Source organism: Sinocyclocheilus rhinocerous, unplaced genomic scaffold (genome assembly GCF_001515625.1).
Source record: "Sinocyclocheilus rhinocerous isolate Xijiao unplaced genomic scaffold, SAMN03320098_v1.1 scaffold1168, whole genome shotgun sequence".
NCBI lineage: Eukaryota > Metazoa > Chordata > Actinopteri > Cypriniformes > Cyprinidae > Sinocyclocheilus > Sinocyclocheilus rhinocerous.
The window spans coordinates 655,148-677,184 of NW_015650373.1; the positions used below are offsets into that span (position 1 = coordinate 655,148).

At 39.1% G+C, this 22,037-nt stretch overlaps 2 protein-coding genes across 5 annotated transcripts in view; one reads left to right on the forward strand and one right to left on the reverse strand.

The window, feature by feature from the left end:
- LOC107711952 (semaphorin-3B-like) overlaps positions 1-9,771 on the forward strand; it is a 32,719-nt gene extending 22,948 nt beyond the window's left edge. For 3 of the 4 annotated variants that reach the window (XM_016517050.1, XM_016517052.1, XM_016517053.1), the window contains 14 exons: positions 1,683-1,802; positions 1,908-2,001; positions 2,090-2,209; positions 2,536-2,678; positions 2,793-2,907; positions 3,013-3,082; positions 3,516-3,660; positions 3,944-4,163; positions 4,258-4,346; positions 4,521-4,562; positions 4,685-4,842; positions 5,072-5,127; positions 5,808-5,947; positions 8,309-9,771. In XM_016517050.1, coding sequence (XP_016372536.1) covers positions 1,683-1,802; positions 1,908-2,001; positions 2,090-2,209; positions 2,536-2,678; positions 2,793-2,907; positions 3,013-3,082; positions 3,516-3,660; positions 3,944-4,163; positions 4,258-4,346; positions 4,521-4,562; positions 4,685-4,842; positions 5,072-5,127; positions 5,808-5,947; positions 8,309-8,794 — 1,998 coding nt within the window. In that variant the 3' untranslated portion in view covers positions 8,795-9,771. Of the gene's footprint in view, positions 1-1,682; positions 1,803-1,907; positions 2,002-2,089; positions 2,210-2,535; positions 2,679-2,792; positions 2,908-3,012; positions 3,083-3,515; positions 3,661-3,943; positions 4,164-4,257; positions 4,347-4,520; positions 4,563-4,684; positions 4,843-5,071; positions 5,128-5,807; positions 5,948-6,636; positions 6,767-6,995; positions 7,052-7,731; positions 7,872-8,308 lie in introns of all 4 variants that reach the window. The other variant, XM_016517051.1, reaches the window with a different exon arrangement.
- Positions 9,772-15,351: 5,580 nt separating this feature from the next.
- Positions 15,352-22,037, reverse strand: part of LOC107711953 (semaphorin-3G-like) — a 29,936-nt gene continuing 23,250 nt past the window's right edge. The window contains exons 6-15 of the mRNA XM_016517054.1: positions 21,728-21,844; positions 20,799-20,947; positions 19,725-19,839; positions 19,538-19,607; positions 18,724-19,100; positions 18,540-18,631; positions 18,126-18,167; positions 17,153-17,378; positions 16,446-16,579; positions 15,352-16,174 (exon numbers count right to left, since the gene is read on the reverse strand). Of these exons, the coding sequence (XP_016372540.1) occupies positions 15,707-16,174; positions 16,446-16,579; positions 17,153-17,378; positions 18,126-18,167; positions 18,540-18,631; positions 18,724-19,100; positions 19,538-19,607; positions 19,725-19,839; positions 20,799-20,947; positions 21,728-21,844 (1,790 nt within the window). The 3' untranslated portion in view covers positions 15,352-15,706. The remainder of the gene's footprint in view (positions 16,175-16,445; positions 16,580-17,152; positions 17,379-18,125; positions 18,168-18,539; positions 18,632-18,723; positions 19,101-19,537; positions 19,608-19,724; positions 19,840-20,798; positions 20,948-21,727; positions 21,845-22,037) is intronic.

Genomic DNA, 22,037 nt, shown 5'->3' on the forward strand with positions numbered 1-22,037 from the left:
TGTGTGTGTGTGTGTGTGTGTGTGTACCTGTTTTTCTATTCTGGTGGGGACTTATACCTGAATACACACAGACTCATGGGGACTTGTGTCACGGTGGGGACCTAAATTGAGGTCCCCACGGGTAAACAAGCTAATAAATCACACAGAATGAAGTTTTTTGAAAATCTAAAAATGCACAAAGTTTCCTGTAAGGGGTAGGTTTAGGTGTAGGGTTGGTGTAGGGCAATAGAATATACGGTCTGTAGAGTATAAAAACCATTACGCCTATGGAGAGTCCCCACAAGGATAGCAAACCAGACGTGTGTGTGTGTGTGTGTTCCTTGAGCACAGATGTTCAGTTCAGGGTTCATTCTGCTGCTGAAAGCCCACTGTTAGTCAGTGAGAGAAGATGGAGTGAGGCATAATTACAGTCCAAGCAGCAAGAACATCTGCTACTGAAACTGAAGAGACCCTGAGAGGAGACCCTCTTCTCTTCTCTTCTCTTCTCTTCTCTTCTCTCTTGTCTTGAGTCTTCTTTTCTAGTAATCTCATCTCTCATCTATTCTCTTCTCGTGTCTTCTTGTTTTGTCTTGTCACTCCTCTTCTCTAGTCATCTCCTCTAGTCTCTTTTCTTGTTGTCTTTGGTCATCTTGTCTCTGGTGGTCTCTTCATGACTTACATCTTCACTGGTTTTGTCTTCAGCCTTCTCTTCTTTCATCCCGTCTTGTCTCTTCACTAGTTCTCTCGTCTGAGCTCTTCTTTGTTGCTGTCTTTCCTTGTCTCATCTTGTCTCAAATCTTCTCTGGTCATATTTTCTCTTCTTGTCTCAAGTTGTCTCTTCTCCTCTCTTCTTCTTGTCTTGCGTTGGTATTCTTTTCTTGTTTCTCTAGTCATCTCGTCTAGTCTTTTCTCTTGTTGTCTTTGGTCATCTTGTCTATGGTTGTCTCTTCTTGACTTAAGTCTTCTCTGGTCTCGTCTTTGGCCTTTTAGTCTTGTTTCATCTTGTCTTTTCTCTGGTCCTCTCGTCTAGTCTATTTGCTGTCTGTGGTTATCTCTGATTGTCTGTTGCAGTCTCTTCTTGTCTCATCTCGTGTCAAATCTTCTCTTCTCTGGTTATATCCTCTCACCTCATCCTTGTCTCATCTTGTCTTTTCACGTCTCATGTCGTCCCTTCTCTCCTCTTCCACATTCCTCTCTTTTGCTCTCTGTGTTTCATCCCTGCATCCTCTCCCACTACCCCGGGATCTGGATGTTCCCGCTCCCTCATGTTGTCGTAGTGATTCCAGGCACTCTGGGAAATTTGGCATGCTCCAGCTAGCGCATTCACAAAGGAAATGAGAAACAGAGATTATATGTGTCCATGAGTGTCAGTTGAACAGTCAACGTGTCTTTGTTTTTATGTGTGAAAGAGACCGAGCAAGAGATTACAGAGAGTTCCGGGATCACAGCGAGCAGGGAAAGGTCAGAGCTGACTGTCAGACTGTCGTCAAGGACATACGTAACACAATGACGTTTCATTTCTGATCCGCCCCATACGTGGTCCCTTAAGAGAAAAATATGTGTATATTTTTGTGTCTGCCTTTGGCTCTGAGCTACTAATAGTCAATCTAAATGTTGACAGTTTCCCTGTCTGACAGATGAACTGGTGAAAGTATGTAAAAAATTTCCTTTATAAAACTGATGTGTGCGTGTGTGTGTTGCAGACGGACTGCGTAAACTATGTGAAAGTGCTACACCACTACAATCGGACTCACTTGTACGCCTGTGGGACAGGGGCTTTCCACCCCACCTGTGCTTATGTGGAGGTGGGACAGAAGATAGAGGTAAGTGTGTGAGCATTTGGACGTGTGTGTGTGTGTGTGGTATACAGTCCCAGTTTGACTTTCAGTTGGCCAGATGCACTGCTTTATTTTCCTTTGTCTCTATAGGATCATGTGTTTAAAATCGACCCCTCTATGGTAGAAGATGGAAAAGGAAAGAGTCCGTATGACCCACGCCACACATCAGCATCTGTTCTAATTGGTTAGCTGCCACTGTTCAGCTTTCTGTCTTACGTTTAGATGCTGTTACATCATGTCTAAACAGTAGCCATTTCTACATCATCATATAGGTGATGAGCTTTATGCAGGCGTGGCCACTGATTTAATGGGGCGGGACTTTACAATCTTTCGCAGCATGGGACGAAGGCTCTCCATACGAACAGAACAGCATGATTCTCGCTGGCTCAATGGTGCGTATATTTATGAGAGAGTATCTTAAAAATCAGGGTGATACAACTGTCCTGATATCATGACAGAAAAAAAAACGAATTAAAAGAACGAAATTCTTGAAAAGAAAACATTAAATTGTTTATCTTAATCTTCTATTATTATTCGCAATATTATAAATGTTTAAAAGCCAAATTAACATCATGTGCTTTAACCAACATGCAGAAAGAAAAAAAAAACTAGAAATTATTTCAGAAAGGATAAGCATATGGTGCATTAGATGCATCTTTGTTTTCTGTTTTTTTTCTTGTATAATAACAATGAGCCCTATGATAATGCTGTTTTTCAGAGCCGAAGTTTATAGCGGCAGTTGGTGTTCCAGAGAGTGAGAATCCTGATGATGATAAAGTCTTCTTCTTCTTCAGAGAAACTGCTGTAGAAGCTCAGGGATTTGGGAAGGTTACATATTCCCGGATTGGTCAGCTGTGCAGGGTTAGGAGCAAGATTTATCAGTGCTGTTTTATATGCGTTTATGCCTAATGGCCATTGGCTGCAGTTGAGCATTTTGGCTTAAATTAATGTTTTTTTTTGTTTGTTTTTTAACAGAACGATATGGGAGGACAGCGCAGCCTAGTAAATAAGTGGACGACATTTCTAAAGGCTCGTCTTGTGTGTTCTGTACCAGGCAACGATGGCACTGAAACACATTTTGATGAACTTAGTAAGAACTCTCTCTCACACACACACACAGACACTAGGCTTAAATTATGCTGTTTTAACTGACAACTGCATTTCATTGACGTCTGACCTTTGTCCGGACCTTTAGGGGATGTGTTCCTGCTGCAGACCCGTGACCGAAAGAACCCGCTGATCTACACAGTCTTTACCACCTCAAGGTCAGAGTTCATCAAAGGGTGTGGTTAAAAGGCTTAGCTCACCCCAAAAAGTTCAATTCTGTAATTGTTTACTAATCCTCATGTCATTCCAAACCTGTATAACTATATTTCTTTTGTAGAACACAAAATTAAATATTTGGCCAAATGTTTTTGTTTTTTTCATTGAACTTTCTGCAAAGTCATTGGGGTCCAGTGTTGTTTTGGACCCTAGTGACTTTCATATGAAAAAAGCAATTCTTCAAAATAGCTCCTTTTTTGTTCCACAGAAGAAAGTCATATAAAAAGGCATGATGGCAGAATTTTCATTTCAATTAAAACAGTTCCCAGGTAAATTGGGAATTTCAATAATAAAAGATAGGCCAAAATACTTGAACTCAGCATTTGTGTGACTATTTTATCTCCCTGTACTGCAACGTGTGTTTGTGTCTTACAGCAGCGTATTTCAAGGTTCTGCAGTGTGTCTCTACACCATGAATGACATTCGCCGGGCATTTTTAGGACCTTTTGCCCATAAAGAGGGACCCAATTATCAATGGGTTCCATTCCAGGGTAAAGTGCCGTATCCACGGCCAGGCATGGTAAGGACAGTTTCCTTATACACATTATAAACTATTATAATTTTTTTGTTGTTGTTGTTGTTGAATCCATGATACATTTTTCTTAATGAACTGTAGTGTAAATAAATAGCATCAATGCCATTTCAAAACAAGTTTGTGGGAATATAAATTTGTTTGTGTGAATGTTAGAAAAGCAAAAGTAGATGAAGATTAGTCATTAACTGTTTAGAGGTCTGGACTTGTTGACCTGTGTAGACGGATTGTGTCTCTGGATTCTACAGATATCTCTTTCTCTCTTCCTCAGTGTCCCAGTAAAACCTTCGGGAGTTTTGAGTCCACTAAAGGTTTCCCTGATAACGTAATCCAGTTTGCAAGGCACCATCCATTAATGTTTAATCCAGTCACTCCACTGGGAGGCCGGCCGCTGTTCCTGCGCACTGGAATACCATACACCTTCACTCAGATTACTGTAGACCGGGTCAACGCAGCTGATGGACACTACGATGTAATGTTCATCGGCACAGGTAGAATATTGACTGAGTATTGGCGAAACTCTCGAGACTAAACTGTCTTTGCTGGTTGTGGCTCTGGTTAAAGCCTCTCTGTGTCTCTCTGCAGATATCGGCTCTGTGCTGAAGGTGATCTCTGTTCCCAAGGGAAGCTGGAGTAACACAGAGCTTCTGCTAGAGGAGCTTCAGGTCTTTAAGGTGAGAGGAGTGTGTGTGTGTGTGTTTACATAAAACTGCAAACGTTTTTTTTTTGTTGAAAGTTTCATTTTTTAAGTTAGTCTGTAGCAATTATGATTCACTTTACATTTAAAGAAAATAGCCTAAAATTAAAATTAAACATCAGTAAAACCAGCTTTTGTGTTCTTGTTGCAGGATTCTTCATCTATTATCAGTATGCAGATTTCCTCTAAACGGGTGAGAATATGTCTTTGTTTAAAAATATACATATCTGTTATTTTTAAACAGTATTACAGAAACACATGAAAGCAGCGTATTAGTGAATCACGTGATTATTTTCTCTCTCTCTCTCTCTACAGCAACAGCTGTATGTTGGCTCAGACACAGGTGTTGTCCAGGTGCCTCTGCACCGCTGCAGTATGTACGGTAAAGCTTGTGCCGAGTGCTGCCTGGCTCGAGATCCATACTGTGCCTGGGACGGACACACCTGCACACGCTACCTGCCAAACACAAAACGGTACAGCTTCAGTCATACTTGCCATTACATAGCTTTATTCATACACATGTACAGTGGAGTCTAAAATTCTGTGACCACATAGAAAACCTGGGAAATGATTTCTGAGAAATCATTTTTACTACTGGTCTCTGACTGTTGGACCCCACTGCATTTCACACTCAAACCTGAAGAAGTATGTCATGCTAAGACTTTTTAATATGTTTGTGTGTATGTGTATTCATGTGTGTAGGAGGTTCCGGCGTCAGGATGTGAGGAATGGGGATCCTAATGCACTCTGCTCAGGAGGTAATACTGCAGTACCTCGGTCAGCCTCTTGGAGGAGCCATTTCTCTGTTCTCACTACTGCACAGTTGTTCAGTCACAATGTGAATTTAAGTGGTGATTCTTAACTGGTGGGTCACAAATCAGCTCATGAGTACCAGAGATAAAATCCACTACAATTCAAAAGTTTGGGTCAGATTTTAAAAAATCAGAAAAGACATTAAATTGATCAAAAGTGACAAAAATACTGAAATGCTGTTATTTTGAAGTTTCTATGTATCAGAGAATCCTGACAAAAAGCTAAATGCAAAAGCCAACATAGGGTTGTATGACATCATCTCATCCAAAAAAGTAAAAGAAAAAACAACCCAGACTTTATTAAAGTCAGCTTCAATTGCAAAAACACCCAAAAATTACAAGGTTGGTCACACTGTACATATAATATTTTGTTGTATAAATTCACTTGAAGCATTTAAAACGATTTTATGGTGTATTTTACAGAAAATTTGTATGCACCTTTAATATTGCCAATATAACATTAAAATAATTATCGTCTTATTGCTATTGGCCAGAATTTTAATATCAGTGCATTATACACATTATTGAGTCTATGCAGTTAATAAATTTCAGTCTTCAGTCTAATATAAGTAACCAGATTGTCTAATGCCTTATCTAAATGTCTTATACATTGCAATGTTTTGCAGACCATCAGAAGCAGCGTGTTCTGGAGAAGAGGCTGTATGCTGTGGATGGAAGCAGCTCCTTCCTGGAATGCAACCCGAAATCATTACAGGCCCAGATTACATGGACCTATCAGAGGCACCCGGAAAACTCACGGGAGGAGGTGAGAGAGAGGAGCGAGGCAGGCTGGGAGATGGTACTCACTGCAGAACACAAGATCCAGGGGTCGAGGTTGAATCCAGATCCAACTCCTCCCACCTTACATATACCAAAACCTACCCGTCTCCACCCCCTGATCCCTAAACCCACCCGTCTCCACCCCTAAACCTACCATCTCCACCACCTAGATGTGGCTCCAACCCCACCCCCTTGATCTTTGTTCTGCAGTGAGGGGCTTCTGGAGTTTACCAGGCGCTCACCACCATGCCCAAGGGCTGTCTCTCACTCTCTCTCTCAAGTTCAAGTTCAAGTTCAAGCTCAAGTTCAAGTTCTTATTTGGCATGACATTTGTATCATAGTATTGCCAAAGCATTTAAGTATCCTCATTATATGGAAAAGAGCGGCCAGGACATTCTCCTATTGCACTGAAAAAAATGTTTCATTCATCCAATTAAAAAAATTTAGGGTAATGATTCACATCTATATTTTTTAACTTGAGCCAATGAAAAATAAATAACTTGCCCTAAGGGGTGTTATATGTGTTTGGAATAATATGTTTGACTAAATAATGACTGAATTTAGTTTTTTAGGTGAACTATCCCTGTTTTGCTCAAGTGAACATTGGAAAAATGCAATCAAAACTGTTTTTTCTCTCTCTGTTCCAGCAAACTCTGTTCGTGGGTTCACAGACAGGTGTTGTCCAGGTGCCTCTGCACCGCTGCAGTATGTACGGTAAAGCTTGTGCCGAGTGCTGCCTGGCTCGAGATCCATACTGTGCCTGGGACGGACACACCTGCACACGCTACCTGCCAAACACAAAACGGTACAGCTTCAGTCATACTTGCCATTACATAGCTTTATTCATACACATGTACAGTGGAGTCTAAAATTCTGTGACCACATAGAAAACCTGGGAAATGATTTCTGAGAAATCATTTTTACTACTGGTCTCTGACTGTTGGACCCCACTGCATTTCACACTCAAACCTGAAGAAGTATGTCATGCTAAGACTTTTTAATATGTTTGTGTGTATGTGTATTCATGTGTGTAGGAGGTTCCGGCGTCAGGATGTGAGGAATGGGGATCCTAATGCACTCTGCTCAGGAGGTAATACTGCAGTACCTCGGTCAGCCTCTTGGAGGAGCCATTTCTCTGTTCTCACTACTGCACAGTTGTTCAGTCACAATGTGAATTTAAGTGGTGATTCTTAACTGGTGGGTCACAAATCAGCTCATGAGTACCAGAGATAAAATCCACTACAATTCAAAAGTTTGGGTCAGATTTTAAAAAATCAGAAAAGACATTAAATTGATCAAAAGTGACAAAAATACTGAAATGCTGTTATTTTGAAGTTTCTATGTATCAGAGAATCCTGACAAAAAGCTAAATGCAAAAGCCAACATAGGGTTGTATGACATCATCTCATCCAAAAAAGTAAAAGAAAAAACAACCCAGACTTTATTAAAGTCAGCTTCAATTGCAAAAACACCCAAAAATTACAAGGTTGGTCACACTGTACATATAATATTTTGTTGTATAAATTCACTTGAAGCATTTAAAACGATTTTATGGTGTATTTTACAGAAAATTTGTATGCACCTTTAATATTGCCAATATAACATTAAAATAATTATCGTCTTATTGCTATTGGCCAGAATTTTAATATCAGTGCATTATACACATTATTGAGTCTATGCAGTTAATAAATTTCAGTCTTCAGTCTAATATAAGTAACCAGATTGTCTAATGCCTTATCTAAATGTCTTATACATTGCAATGTTTTGCAGACCATCAGAAGCAGCGTGTTCTGGAGAAGAGGCTGTATGCTGTGGATGGAAGCAGCTCCTTCCTGGAATGCAACCCGAAATCATTACAGGCCCAGATTACATGGACCTATCAGAGGCACCCGGAAAACTCACGGGAGGAGGTGAGAGAGAGGAGCGAGGCAGGCTGGGAGATGGTACTCACTGCAGAACACAAGATCCAGGGGTCGAGGTTGAATCCAGATCCAACTCCTCCCACCTTACATATACCAAAACCTACCCGTCTCCACCCCTGATCCCTAAACCCACCCATCTCCACCCCTACACCTACCCATCTCCACCCCTAAACCTACCATCTCCACCTCCTAGATGTGGATCCAACCCCGCCCCCTGGATCTTTGTTCTGCAGTGAGGGGCTACTGCAGGCTGGGGCAGATACTGTATGTGGGGTTATTATGAGAAAGACAGATATAGACAGCATTGATAAGAGATGATAAATGTGTGTCTTTGTTTGAATTAAGGACTTTCATTCTCTCTCTCCTATCAGTGCGGTTATAACTGATACTTGATGCATTTATTGTGTGTGTGTGTGTAATTACAGGTTCGTTTAGATGACCGTGTTTTGCAGACTGAGCGAGGCCTGTTGCTAAGGCGAGCCGTGCGTAGAGACGGCGGTGTGTATCAGTGTCACGCAATGGAACACGGATTCACCCAGACCATCCTCGCGATCACGTTGGAGATTTTGCCTTTGGCTGGCTCTGCCCCTTCAGCTCCTATCCCTCGCAGCCCCGCCTACTCCCACGCCAATCACGGGCAGTCTACCAATCAAAAGCTGTGGTACAGGGACTTCATGCAGTTGGTGGATCACCCAAACTTAAACACGGTCGACCAGATCTGCGAGCAAGTTTGGTCACGCAAGCACAGTCTATCAGGGAAGAGCTCTCCAGATACAGCCAATGAGGCACCGGTTCATGACCCGCTGCACTCAAAAAAGTGGAAGCACCTGAAGGAAGTGAGGAAAGGCCGAAATCGCAGAACGCATGATGGGAGACCCGCATCCAGAGTGCCGCGGAGCGCGGGAGAGTAGCGAGGGATGAGAGACGGAGTGAAAAAGAGACTGAGACAGAAAGAAAGAGCAAAAACCACTGGAGGTGGACAGATTCTCATACAGCATCTCATTCAATGACTGTTTATCACCTGTTCTGCTTCTTATTACCCCTGACGACACTCCACTGCCTGTTATCAGTCTCTATATACTCTATTGCCCTCATCTCCAGTCTGAAGACTCAATCTAGTGCCCCCACGACCCCAATCTCACTCCCGCCAGCATCTATTACTCCTGATGTTTATCCAGAAACCCACACTCCATCCAATTCATCTAAATACTAACACAAACTCAAGAGGTCCTAAAATCCAGAAAATCCCTTTGAATTGTAACAGGAAAAGCTTTGATCGGAAATTGAGGACACAAAGACGTGCATGCACTGCGTAAACACAGGCTCTTGTGGACACACATTGAGTAAATACATGCATACTCTTGTTTTCATCTGGTTGTTTGTGCAACATGTGTTCTGTATATTAGATTCTTCTCTCACTTTGGCCCTGAAACAGAGACCTCACAGACCCTTGACTCACCAGCACCAGATGAACATCATCACTTTTCTTTCACTGCTTGAAGACTTAAAACACAACATTTCAAGCAAACAAAAGACAAAAAAAGGAGAACAAAACTGTACATTTGTGATCTGGTAAGGTTGTAGCTACTGTAAGAGTGTTTAAGTAAATGTTTTTTCATGTGACGGTAATTATATACCTTGCAAGCTTAAAGCTTCACTGAGCTTTACATTTCTGGCCGTTCTGTAAAGTAACAAAGGTGAACTATTTTGAGTTACTAAGTGATGTTTCAGGTGTTCTGATTATGTGTTGAATGAGACTGAGATGGGCACAGCATTAATGTACAGGGGCATTATGGGTAGTATGGTCTGAGACCAGGTGAGGAAATATACAGAGAAACCTTTTTAGATTAGACACTTTTAGGTCTAAACTTACAACTAACCTCTTGAATTCAAAAAAAGCTGAATAGCTATGCATATGTGTCTGTGTAAGAAAGATTTTCCTGCTTTTTATACAGCTCTACCATATACGTATGTTCACCGTTTAAAAAAGAGCCTTCTGTGAGCATCATATACTGGAAGACCACGGCTAATGTATTTAATATAACACATTTAACGAGTATAGACAATTTTTCATTGACACGTTCTGTCTTTTGAAAATAGCGCAAAAGCGATATGGGAGCGAGTCAGACAAATTCTATAAATTTACCATGTTAACACAGTTTACACAAAAATACCATAGTTAGGCTCATAGATATGTACATATATGCATAGCCTATACATTTCTATGGTTAGGCTACTTTAGTCATGGTTGCTACTTTAAAACTGTGGTAACTTATCCACCAACACAAAAAAATAAGTTATTTTGGACACTGGTTAGCAAGGTGGATAGGTGGCGCTGGCGCAGGAGAGGTCTCTCTTGGGCTCGTGCTGTCTCAGTCTGAGGGCCCTCTTCTGGTGTCTGTGGGTATTTGTGGTTTCTGCTGTGTCGGGGATGAGAGAAATGTGGCATTGTAAAATAATCAATTCTGATTCATTAAGAATGTTTTGAGCGGAACTGGCGGATTATCATGTGGTAGTATTTATATCCGTTTTCTAAAAGTTGTACTTAATGGTTATTTTTTTGCATGACTTAAAACGTCTTGAGCGTTTTTTTATACAATGGGAAGACCATGTTTTAAAACTGTCCTGCAAGATCATCTGGTGTTTTCAACATATATTTATGGCTCTATAAGCTAATGTGTTGTGGTGGTTTGTGATAAAACTGACCTACATGTGTAATGTCCATTTTGATAGAGGAGAATATGAGAACATCCTTGTGTGTATATTTTGAAATCCTTTTCCTTCTTTTGAATACATATTTAAAGACCTAACCTAACACAATTCGAAAGTAACTATTTGGGTAATTTAAAAGACTATTCAAACAGCATTTCATACTCATCTGATTTTCTTTGTACTAATTGTGACGCTTCTCATCTTTTGAGAGAGAGTGTAAGAAAAGAGCGGGTGTATGTGTCTCAATGTGAGAGAGGCTCTGTGTGTTTGTACCATTAAATATTAGGATTTCTGTACATTGGGGGAAAGTGTGAGTTGCATTTTGTGGACAAGTCAAAGGTCGAAGGCCAAAGTTGACGTGAACACTATTATTCCCTGAGTATTTTCTCTGTGGATTGTTGCATCAGACTGTAAATGATTAACACAATAAAACATACAGTTACTTAAAAGAATAACTCCTCAATTTGTATTTTTTATAGAGCAAGGAGTGAGAATTTAAGAGAAAAAAAAACTTTTGTATGCAGTAGCGCGATCTCACCACTCGAGTGCGCTGCTGTGCATGCTGTGTTTCACACTAGTCACGCTTTTAACAGAAATTTTCATAGGGTACGATTATTTTTAAAGTAAAGAACAAAAATAAAAATAGAATTTAAAAAGTAATTTATTAAAAAATGTAGCAAACAAATTATAAATGAGTGAAGGAAATGTGTTGAACATCTCCACATTATTGCCCAGAAAAATAAAACAATGAAATTCTTTCTATTTATTTATTATTATTATAATTTTTTTGTAGTTGCATTATTGAATATGCTTATAAAGACCATATAAAACATGACCACTTGCTACACATTTTCCATTCTGTCTACTAACTGGTAATGTCTCTTTCTGTGACAGCTGTAGTGATTAATGATCCCAATTAGTGCTAATTAACCCTTCATTAGACTCCTTAACCTCTCAGACTCTCATTAGAGGTGTTGACTTAAGAAAGCAGGGTCGACAGATCGTCTCACTGACTCACCTATAGATTCAGGCACTCATTTTCATTCTTTGTTTCTTTTATGTCTTCCTTTCGCTTTCACTCAGACCAGACAGAGCAGGAGAGTTTAGAGAAGAGGCTGACAAAACAAAGCCAAACCATGACATCGGAAGAGAAGATACGAGGTGAGTGGAGAGAGATGAGTTTGTACAAGTGGCATAGAAAAACACACCTCACTGAACAATGAAAATGAGTTAATTAAGACTTAATTGGGCTTCAGAAAATATATTTGTGGATCTTATTACAAGGGCTGTGGGAAAAAGAAAGAAAATGTGTATGTGGAGATGTGGATTTAAACCGAACTAAACTCTGTAATGAGGCCCCTTGATAGTGATTGAGTGAACATGGTTTCTCCATTCCTACTTTGGCAGCTCTGCATTATTCTGTAAATGACTGCGTGCTTATTTTTACACCGCTGTGCTGCTCAGTATAATGTTATACAGGCGTGGAAACACTGGTATGTCCGATTGGACCTTGATGGTGTTTGTCCATGTTTCTAAACAGGAAGTGGGTCATTGGTGTGCGTCAGGGATGATCAGTGATACTGCAGCTGCTGTGTTTCACCGCTTACAGCAGTCTTCACTGAACGACTGTTTGTGTTTGCCAAGTTTTCTGGCGTTCAGTGCACTTCAGATAAATGTGAGGCTGTGATGGAACAGGAGAGAATTAGGCAGACTTTGGATGAGGTGACTCCCTAAATTTAAAGGTTTTTACGTCATTTAATGGAAAAATCCTAAATGAATTCTCTTTAGGAAAATTCAGGACTGAGTTCTCTGTGGTACTGGTAAGCAGAATTTGCTACAATGTTGGAGTTCCCAGTATGTACTAAGCTGTTGCTCAAGTGCTATGAGTGTATCTAGGGTGTTATTTATGGCTTGGTTATTTAAGCTCGTTTCTGCCATGGGATTAAAAAAAAAAAAAAGTAATTGTGATTTATCTTGCAGTTCTGTTTAAATCTCACAATTCAAAACTTTTCCTTGTAATTCTGAGAAAATTGCAAGTTGTAAACTCAGAATTGCAGTTAACTCAGAATTATGAGAAACTCGCAATTGCAATAAAAAGGTCAGATTTTTTAAATAAACTTGCAAAGTCAGAATTGTGAGATTTGTGATTTATGTATCTATGGGCACTTGTAATTTAAGACAAGTCACTAAAATAATAAAATTACTTTTCAGAATTCCAGAATGTTTAAATGCAGAATGCTCCACTCTCTTTTACCAATAAATTTGCATGTCGTCTTTTATGAGAAGGATTATAAAGGTTAAGAATTAATCCCAATTTCCAGCCCATAAAATATTTTAGAGCTTGGCATAATTAAAAATAAAATAAAATGGGCTTCCTCGTATATATGCAGGTTTTCCAAGACTGTGGGAATCTTGGTTTTTCAAAGGAAAAAAAAAAAAATCTTTTCTTTTTTTTTTTTTTTTTTTTTTTTTTTTTTTTGTTTTTTTTTTTTTTTTTTTTTTTTTTAGCTTTTGGTTTTTTTTTGGTTCTTTTTAATGCTTTTTGTTCTCATTTTAAGTAATCTTGGGCCCCTTAGTGGGCTCCGGTCCCCTGGTCGAGAACCACAGTCCTAGGCTATTGTGGGGGGTTGCCAGAGAGTTGCTAATGTTTTCTGAGTGATTCATGTCTGTTGCATCAACGGTAAGATGAGCTACAGTGGGTACGGAAAGTATTCAGACCCCCTTAAATTTTTCACTCTTTGTTATATTGCAGCCATTTGCTAAAATCATTTAAGTTAATTTTTTTTCCTCATTAATGTACACACAGCACCCCATATTGACAGAAAAACACAGAATTGTCACACACACACCGCACAGGTGCTTGTTCTTAATGTCAAGCCTCATACTGACTAATGACACTAACGTATGACCTCACTTGAATGGAGTCATTTATAAATTGAGCACTGACAAAGACAATCTCAGGAGAAAAAGGCCTTTTCAGTTTAGCATGATAAACCAGCACATGTTGGAGAACATAAAAGGAACATCTGTAACGCTGAACCCAACCCCTGGGTCCCTCTAAGAGGGGGTCGCTCTGAGCTGACCTAATCGCTTTCCAAGGACGCGATGTGACACAAACCCATAAAACTCTTTTGTAAAATGTTTTTATTTGTATCACTGAACCAAACACAGGTCAGAGTTTTCTGCATGCAAGAATCACTTTTAAATAACATAAATATATCAGACACACTAGCTAAAACAATGCATTTGTCCTGTGTATTTTATCTACAGAGAAAATGAGCTAAAGTCAATACAACCAATTTAAAGAAGGAATTGGAAAAGAGGAATTGCGCTGTTGATGTTATTGGAGGTACAGAACTCCTTTCAGATTGTTTTAATATTGTATTTAAAAAAAAAAAAAAAAAAAAAAAAAAAAACTGACACATGCCGTTCAAATCAGAGCAGTGATGCTGTACCCATTCACAAAAAGCAGTTTCAGTGCAGCTAGTCTATGCAGTCAGTCATGTCAGGGCATTGAACAGAAAATTATAAGTGAGCTTTTTTCTTTTGCTCTATTTGCTCCAGCAGTTTGATTTTTTCCTGAAGTTCTGAAAAGACATTGGAGAAAGTTTGCAGCCAAAACGGTTGCTCTCCAGGAAAGATTTGTAAAAACGTGTTTTTTTTTTTGTTTTTTTTTTAGAGAAGGCAGTATTTTTTTTCCCATACCTTTCTAACTATAAATAAATAAATGGTTCAAGTGATGCAGGAGTTTAGTTTAGGTGTACAAAGAAACCAGTAAACTAGAGTAAGTGAACAGCGAGACGGGACACAGATGTTCGTATCAAGGCTACTGCAGCTGCTGAACAGCGTTTGCTAGAATAAATAGTAAAACATCAGCAAAGTTTGCTATGATTAAAACTTGGAAATACTTTAAAATAAGCTTCAGTTTGTGAGTGATGTACAGTCAGGTGGTCGTCGTGGCAAAATTACAGTTATTCACCAAAGAAATAAATAAGTGCACATGACACTGCAGTTATATTGCAGTAATATTAAGTTCTCTGAGGTAATTTTCACTACGATAGAAAACTGACACGCAAAATGGCACCATTTGCGTTTCTGTGAAAAAAGAAAGCGTAAGTCTGTAGTGTGGTACATAGCGCTAGTTTTAGTTGCAGCGTTGCCATGGACGACAGAATGCTGCGATTGACCAATCAGAGTTGTGTATTCCAAAGAGCCACGTAATAACATGAACTAACATTGAACAATTTTTACAGCATTTATAAGTTTAGGTTAATGTTAATTTATAAATATACTATTGTTCACTGTATAAAATAACATTAATTTATTATGAATGTGAATTATCAATGTTAAAAAAAGCAAATAATAAAAAACAAGATTGATAAATGCTGTAAAATTCATTATTTCATGTTAGCTGATGCATTAACTAATAAATCTGACTTTACTGTAAAGTGTTACCAAAACTTTACATTGCAAAAAATGAAAAGAAAACGAACCCTGTACAAAGTTCTGAAGCTCATGATGGCGATGTGGTGTTTCAAGATGATTAAGAACAAAGTCCGTTCTGTTGAAGTCTCAACGGTCGTCAGCCTATGATTCAGTTACCGGAAAATAGTCTAATTAGTCCAAACTTTTATTTCTTTACAGTTTAATGTACTGGCAAGCAGTTTTGTTGAATGCTGCCATAGTTCTCAGTTGAGGAAAAGTCTGAGTATTACACTCAGTTGTATCACAGCCAGATGTATCTTAAATGAATGTATTTTTTTTTTGGCACCTGTTATAGCAGGGTCAGTGCTCCAATCTACTAGTTCCATCCTGTCTACCCTCATTTGTTCCAGTAAAAAGGTTTTGCAGCTGCTGAGCTCTTAAGACATCAGCCATGGTCTACTGTGAGATGATGAGGGCCGGCTGCCATGGTCACAGGAACTTTTGGAAAGGACGCTCAAGAATGTCCTAATTAACAGGGAGAGATCTTGGATTGTTAGACACACAACCTATAATATTTCACATCACCACAAACAAAAACAAGTATGTTTATGTGTGTGTATGAGAGCATCTAAAAATCACGTCCACTTTCCTTTGGAAGTCCATATTGCTTCATGTGGCTCTGTATTTTACTCTTGTGAGTGGAGGTCCCGTGGAGAGCGGATTCGGGATTCTCCTGTGCTCTTTTGGACTCGTGCTCTCCGTGCAGAGTCCTGCACTTGCCGATATTTGTCCATCATGCTTTTGTGTTTGCGTCTCAGCTTCTCATTACACCAAACCCGTTCACAGTACTGCTCCACCTGCGGCAGGTTCGAAGGACCAATCAGCTGCAAGACGTCCTTGAACCACGTCCTGGCTGGGCCACGATTGGTAGAGGCTGTGTTGGCAGGGCACGGTGACCATACTTTATATTTGCTGTCACGTGACAGGAGGTCCGAAAGGGTGTCGGTGTGTAAGACGTCCAACCAGAAGCGTGAGAGGGTTTGTGTGAATCCGCGTTCCCGAGATCGACACACATAGATGCCTTCATCCTGACGGCGCACACGGCGGAACAACAAACCATCGTCTGTCTTAGTGATATGTTCATCTAGTACCACCTAAACAGAGGACATTTGAAAAAAATAGGTCTCTCTCTCTCAAATAAAACACAATTAAAATAATAAATTTCATAATCAAACAAAATGGGATATTCCAACAAAGATTGCAAACTTTTCTTTTTTTTGCAGTGACTTTACACCAACTGTGCCCAAGATTATTTTCTGAAAGTGTCTTAGAGAACTATGGACATGTTCAAGTTTTCCAGCCAGAATGTATCCACGTTTTAAACAGCATGTATATTTTTTTAAAATAATTAAATCAACAAAACACCTCCTCCATGTAGTCATCTCTCTGAATGTGCCATGTGACAGTGGCTTGTGGCGATCGAGGGATGCACTCCAGGAAGGTGCTGTTGTTCTCAGTGCAATAAACGACTCGTTCTTCAGTCAGCTCCAGATCCTCCACTTCAGAGAGGAACACATGACGGTTAATACAGACACTTTTACACAGTCACACAACACGGTTCATTGTAAGGTCAGTCCAGGATTTTCCACGGCATATGTGTTTATATAAGTGTGCACATACATATATAATCCCTTTTCATCACCAACATTCTAATCTTTGGCATGCAAACACTCAAGCGCTCATCACTCACACCTCTTTTGTTCTTTCCTCTCATTCTCTCTTTTCTGTGATGAGAGATCGAAAGTGATCTGCCTGTTCACCTATCACTCTCAGTTCCTGTATTTCACACCGAACAGAGAGTTTGTCCCAGTGGAGTGAGATTGCCCTTCAAACCCTATTAATCTTCCTATCGGACAAGCTCAAAGGTGTACTGAAGTTTCTAATGCTAATGATTAAACAATTTAAATTCAAATCTCTGAAGGAATTGCTCTTCTCCTGCACTTTCACATCAGTGAGCTCTTTGACATGTAAATGCATTTGAAGTTCTCAGAGGAGACCGCTGGTGTATTGACATTCAGGCAGCATGGCTGCACTCAGTTAAGAAGGCTGTCATTTCTTTCCTTCTTTCTTACCGCTGAGGTTTTGGTCCATGCACTGCAGTGCTGGGTTTGCATGTTTGATGTCCTGTCTTCGGTAACGCCGTTTTGTGTTTGGCAGGTAGCGTGTGCAGGTGTGTCCGTCCCAAGCACAGTATGGATCTCGAGCCAGGCAGCACTCGGCACAAGCTTTACCGTACATACTGCAGCGGTGCAGAGGCACCTGGACAACACCTGTCTGTGAACCTACGAACAGAGTTTGCTGGAAGAGAGAGAGAAATAACAGTTTTGGTTCCATTTTCCACTGTTCGCATGAGAAAAACAGAGATAGTTCACCCAAAAAACTAAATTCTTCATTATTTAGTCAAATGTCATATCACGCCAAACACCTTTACACAAAAGGAGAGGTTTAGGAGAATGCCCTGGCTGCTCTTTTCCATATAAAAGTGAATGAGGACTGGTGTTGTCAAGTTCTAAAACGGCTAAAAAAAATAAAAAAAAAAAGCACTATAAAAGTGGTCCATATGACCAAAATTTGTCATTATTTAATAAAGATTTACGGAAAAAAATCAACCAACACTATCATACCTGGTGCAATGAGTACTGAGGAACTGTGTGTATGTTTGAATGAGGATTCCATTCAAAAACATCATGAGTTTGGAATGATTTGTAACTAAATGATGTAAATGATGACCATTTTTATTTGTGTGTGAACTGATGCTTTAACTCCTGTGGCTCCAGGACTGTCTATGGAGTAAGTGTCAGTCGGTTTGGATATAAAGCGCCTGCTTCATGATGAATAACTAAGCAACTGGTTGTTTTGCATGAATGTTTTATTGCTTTGGAGTCAAAAAGCCTATACACACAAAGTGGAGTCCCATTTCTCTGCACACAGTAAAAGCCTCCTTGGGAATTTTGTGGAAAATGATTTTATGGTGCTGCTTATGTTACTAAGCTTACATTAATTTGCTGGAATAATATATCGAGAGTGCATGAAGCATGAACTTACCCTTTTCACAGATATGTCCATGGAGGTTATGGGAGTGGGTACCTACAGAGATAAATATCATGAGAAACAGAACTTAAGGTATGCGTACATACACATATACACTACTGTTAAAAAGATTGGGGGCCAGTAAGATTTTTTTGTGACAGTAAATTATTTTATAATGTTGCAAAAGAATGCTATTGCAAATAAATGCTGTTCTTTTGAAATTTTATCAAAGAATCCTGAAAAAAAATGAATCACAATTTCATAAAAAATATTAAGCAGCACAACTGTTTTCAACATTAATAATGACAAGAAATGTTTCTTGAGCAGGGGCGCCGCTATGGTATAATGGATGAAAATTCAGCTATTCTCACAAACAGACAAATAAATGCACACATCATTACACATACACACACTTTTGAGCTCACAGACCTTGAACACCTGCATTTCCTCCAGGGTGATCTCCTCATTGGCCAGAGAGTTACTGTTTCCAAGTACGATAACCTTTAGCACAGTCCCAATATCTGAAGAGGTCAAAGGTTACAGTTATTCAATCAGTCACCCAGGGTTATAAACATACTTGAGTGTTAACTGAAGTGATGACAATCTGTCTTACCAGTGCCGATGAACATGACATCATAGTATCCGTCCTCGGCCTGTGTGCGGTCTACAGTGATGTGCGTGAGCCTGTATGGGGCGCTGGTGCGGAGCAGCAGTGGTTGCCGTTGTGATGGGTAAATGGGACGCCACATTAGTGGGTGTGTTCGTGCAAATTGCAGAACAGCATCTGGAAACTCCAGTGTGCTACGGAAGGCACGACCAGGCTGGGCCGTGATCTTACTAGGGCACACTCCTGGTCTCGGGTAAGGGACTCGTCCTTCATAAGGTCCCCACTGATAGTCCGGCCCTTCTTTATGAGCAAATGGCCCATTAAATGCTTCACGGATATCAGCCATACTATATACACACACTGCATAGCCCTGAAACACATTACTAGAGAGAGAAAATATTCTGTGAAACTCACATACCCCTTATTCATGAAACAGTTCACCCAAATTTTCATTTTTGGGTGAACTATTCTTTTAAAAATGACAAGGCAATGCAAGTTTAATTATACATTTCATACACAATGGCAATTTAAAGTGCTTTACAATAGCATAATTAAGGAAGAGAGGAAAAAATAAAATAAAATTCAAAATGTAAAAATATTAAGAACAAAAAATAAGAAAAAAAAGGCATAAAAATACATAAGACAAAAAAAATTAAGTTTAATCTAAAATGGATTAAAACAAAAGAAAAAGTATATATATACACAAAGACAAACTGAATGAAATAATAGAGCAATCGATATGAGTTGAAGCACAGCACAGTGCTTTACAGAGGAAATGCACAGATAAACAGATGTGCTTTCAGTCGGATTTGAGACAGACCTGATGGTGCTGAATATTGCGTAGATCTCTGGATTGGTTTCGTCTTTGGTCCTTAACAGAAACACATCCTCTGCATGACAAACACATACAGTCAAAGATCACACAAGGGGCGTTTAGAGATCAAAATGATCTCAAGTTTATATAACATTGTGCATAAAAAGGCGTGTGTGTGTGTTTACTGTCTCACCCAGCTGGTGAAAGTGTGTTTGGATGCCGTGAGGTCCAGGAACAGAACACACCAGTCGGGCTTTAATAAATGTGCTCCACTTATTCACCAGAACCCTCTGCCCACCCACATCATTCTGAAACCACATAAACAATAAATCATGAAGCGTTTAATTCACTTCTGGACAACAGATCGGCAAAAAGTCAAATCCCAGTATCATTTACCCCCAGACCACACACAATGAACTCTGGGTAAAACAAACTATCCCTGCGTCTCAATTTGTATACTATCCGTCCTAAGTAGTATGCAATATTAGAATTAGTGCATTCCAAATCATAGTGCATTGAAACTAGTATACAAAAAGTGCCACAGTACATCCAGACATGCTTTTGAGCAAATATTTCCCACAATCCCTAGTGCAACAGAGTTTGTGACAGTTCTCATTCGACTTTTTCATCTGAAGTGGTTTAATTAAGGGGGTCAACAAACCCCAAACCTCTGTAATCTGAACCCTGTTTATACATAAACATTCAGTTGTAACTGTTCCCATGGGAACAAGAATGGTTCAATATCACAAAATATCTCAGGGCAGCGGCAGTTATGGAGATTATGGCACCATAAGGGAAATTCTGTAACAGATTCCCAACAAGCAGTGCAGCTGGGTTTACCGTGTCGAAGACACATGGGTGGCGTAAAGGATCCTAAATCTGTGTAATCAGTATATGTGGAGATAATCACCTTCTCTGCAGTGTAAGAGAGTGTGTGTGTGATTTGGGAATGTGCTGAAGTTGAACAATGAATAGAAGTCAAAGTGACAGTAATGTGCGACTGACCCTGGCTCTTTGAACACTGACCTCTGAATGACAGAGGGAGATTTGTACTGCTCCCCTTACTCTACAGAGCCTTGTGTATTAGTGTGTATTTGTGTGTATGGGAACTGGGCTAATCGGTGAGTGTGTGTGTGATTCAGAGGCATGCAAACCATCCAGCAGCTGTGCACATTTGGTTGAAAAGGGGCTGAAGCATTCCAGTATACTGGCCTACTTGTGCCTGGATGTACTGTATGTATGAGGTATTTGTTGTAGTTTGTCTCACCACACACAATCGTCCAATGCGTGTGTGTATGGCTCCTTCATAGTCTCGCTCTGCAGTCTCTGTTGCTCTTTCAGTGAAGAAGAAATACATTTTATTGTCATCTCTGTCTGCACTGTCAGGAATGAGGTGGGCCGCAATAAACCTGGGCTCTGTACATACACAAACACACACAAACACACACTATTATAATGCATATCTGATTGTTGGAAGCATGTAGTCTATCAATTCAGTTTGACTAATGATTTTGAGAAATCATTACTAATTGGGTGTTCCATCAATAATGAGCACTTTTGTCCCAGGATTTAAAATATGGAAATACATTATAAAACATTATAAATTATATTTTAATTATAAATAAAGAATAAATAACTATTGCAACATTTATTGTGTGAAAATGACATAATTTTACACAAATTATACATAATACTAAAATTGCTAATTTCACCAATGTTTTTTAGTATTATTTATATATTAATATCTTGTAACACCATTTATTTTTATTTTATTTTAGTTTTTATTTTCATTTTAGTCCAAGTTATAGTTATTTTGTTATGTGCTTTTGCCATTTTCATTTTTTTATATTTCTAATATCTAAAAAAAAAAACAAAAAAAAAATAATTATCTAACAATATTTTTTAGCTTTAATTTAACTTTAACTTTTATATTTCAGTTTTTATTTCAGTTAGTTGCAGAGGTAACATTTCTAATTTTCGTTTAAATTTTTTATGTTTAAGTTTTTAATTTCAATTAACAAAATTTTTTTTTCAAGTTTTAGTTTTAGTTAACAATAATAACACTGATTTCAACAACAGTTTTGCTACGAATAAAATGTATTAATGTCACCAACCTTTCCACTATAAAATGTTATAAAACACATAAGAAATAAGACTGAAAATGTTTATTAATATCAAAATTAAGTCACTTTGTACCGTGTAGGATTCTCTGATCCGTCTCTGTTCTCATTGGCGAGCGAGTCCCTAAACCTCTCAAAATCACAGAGTCTCTCCCCAAAAAATCTGCAGTCAGACCGGAGTACAGCTCTCCACCTGAGAGAGAGACAGAGAGCATTGGAGGTCAGTGCAGAGAACTCAATCTCTTACATGAGAGGAAGGAAAAGTAAACAATTTTATGCAAGAAGCCCCATTGTAAAAGTTATCAGCTTGAAAACACACTCATACACACCTACTGTATAAATCAGTAGAGACCCGATATAGTGTCAAAAGTTTTTCAAAGTCACAC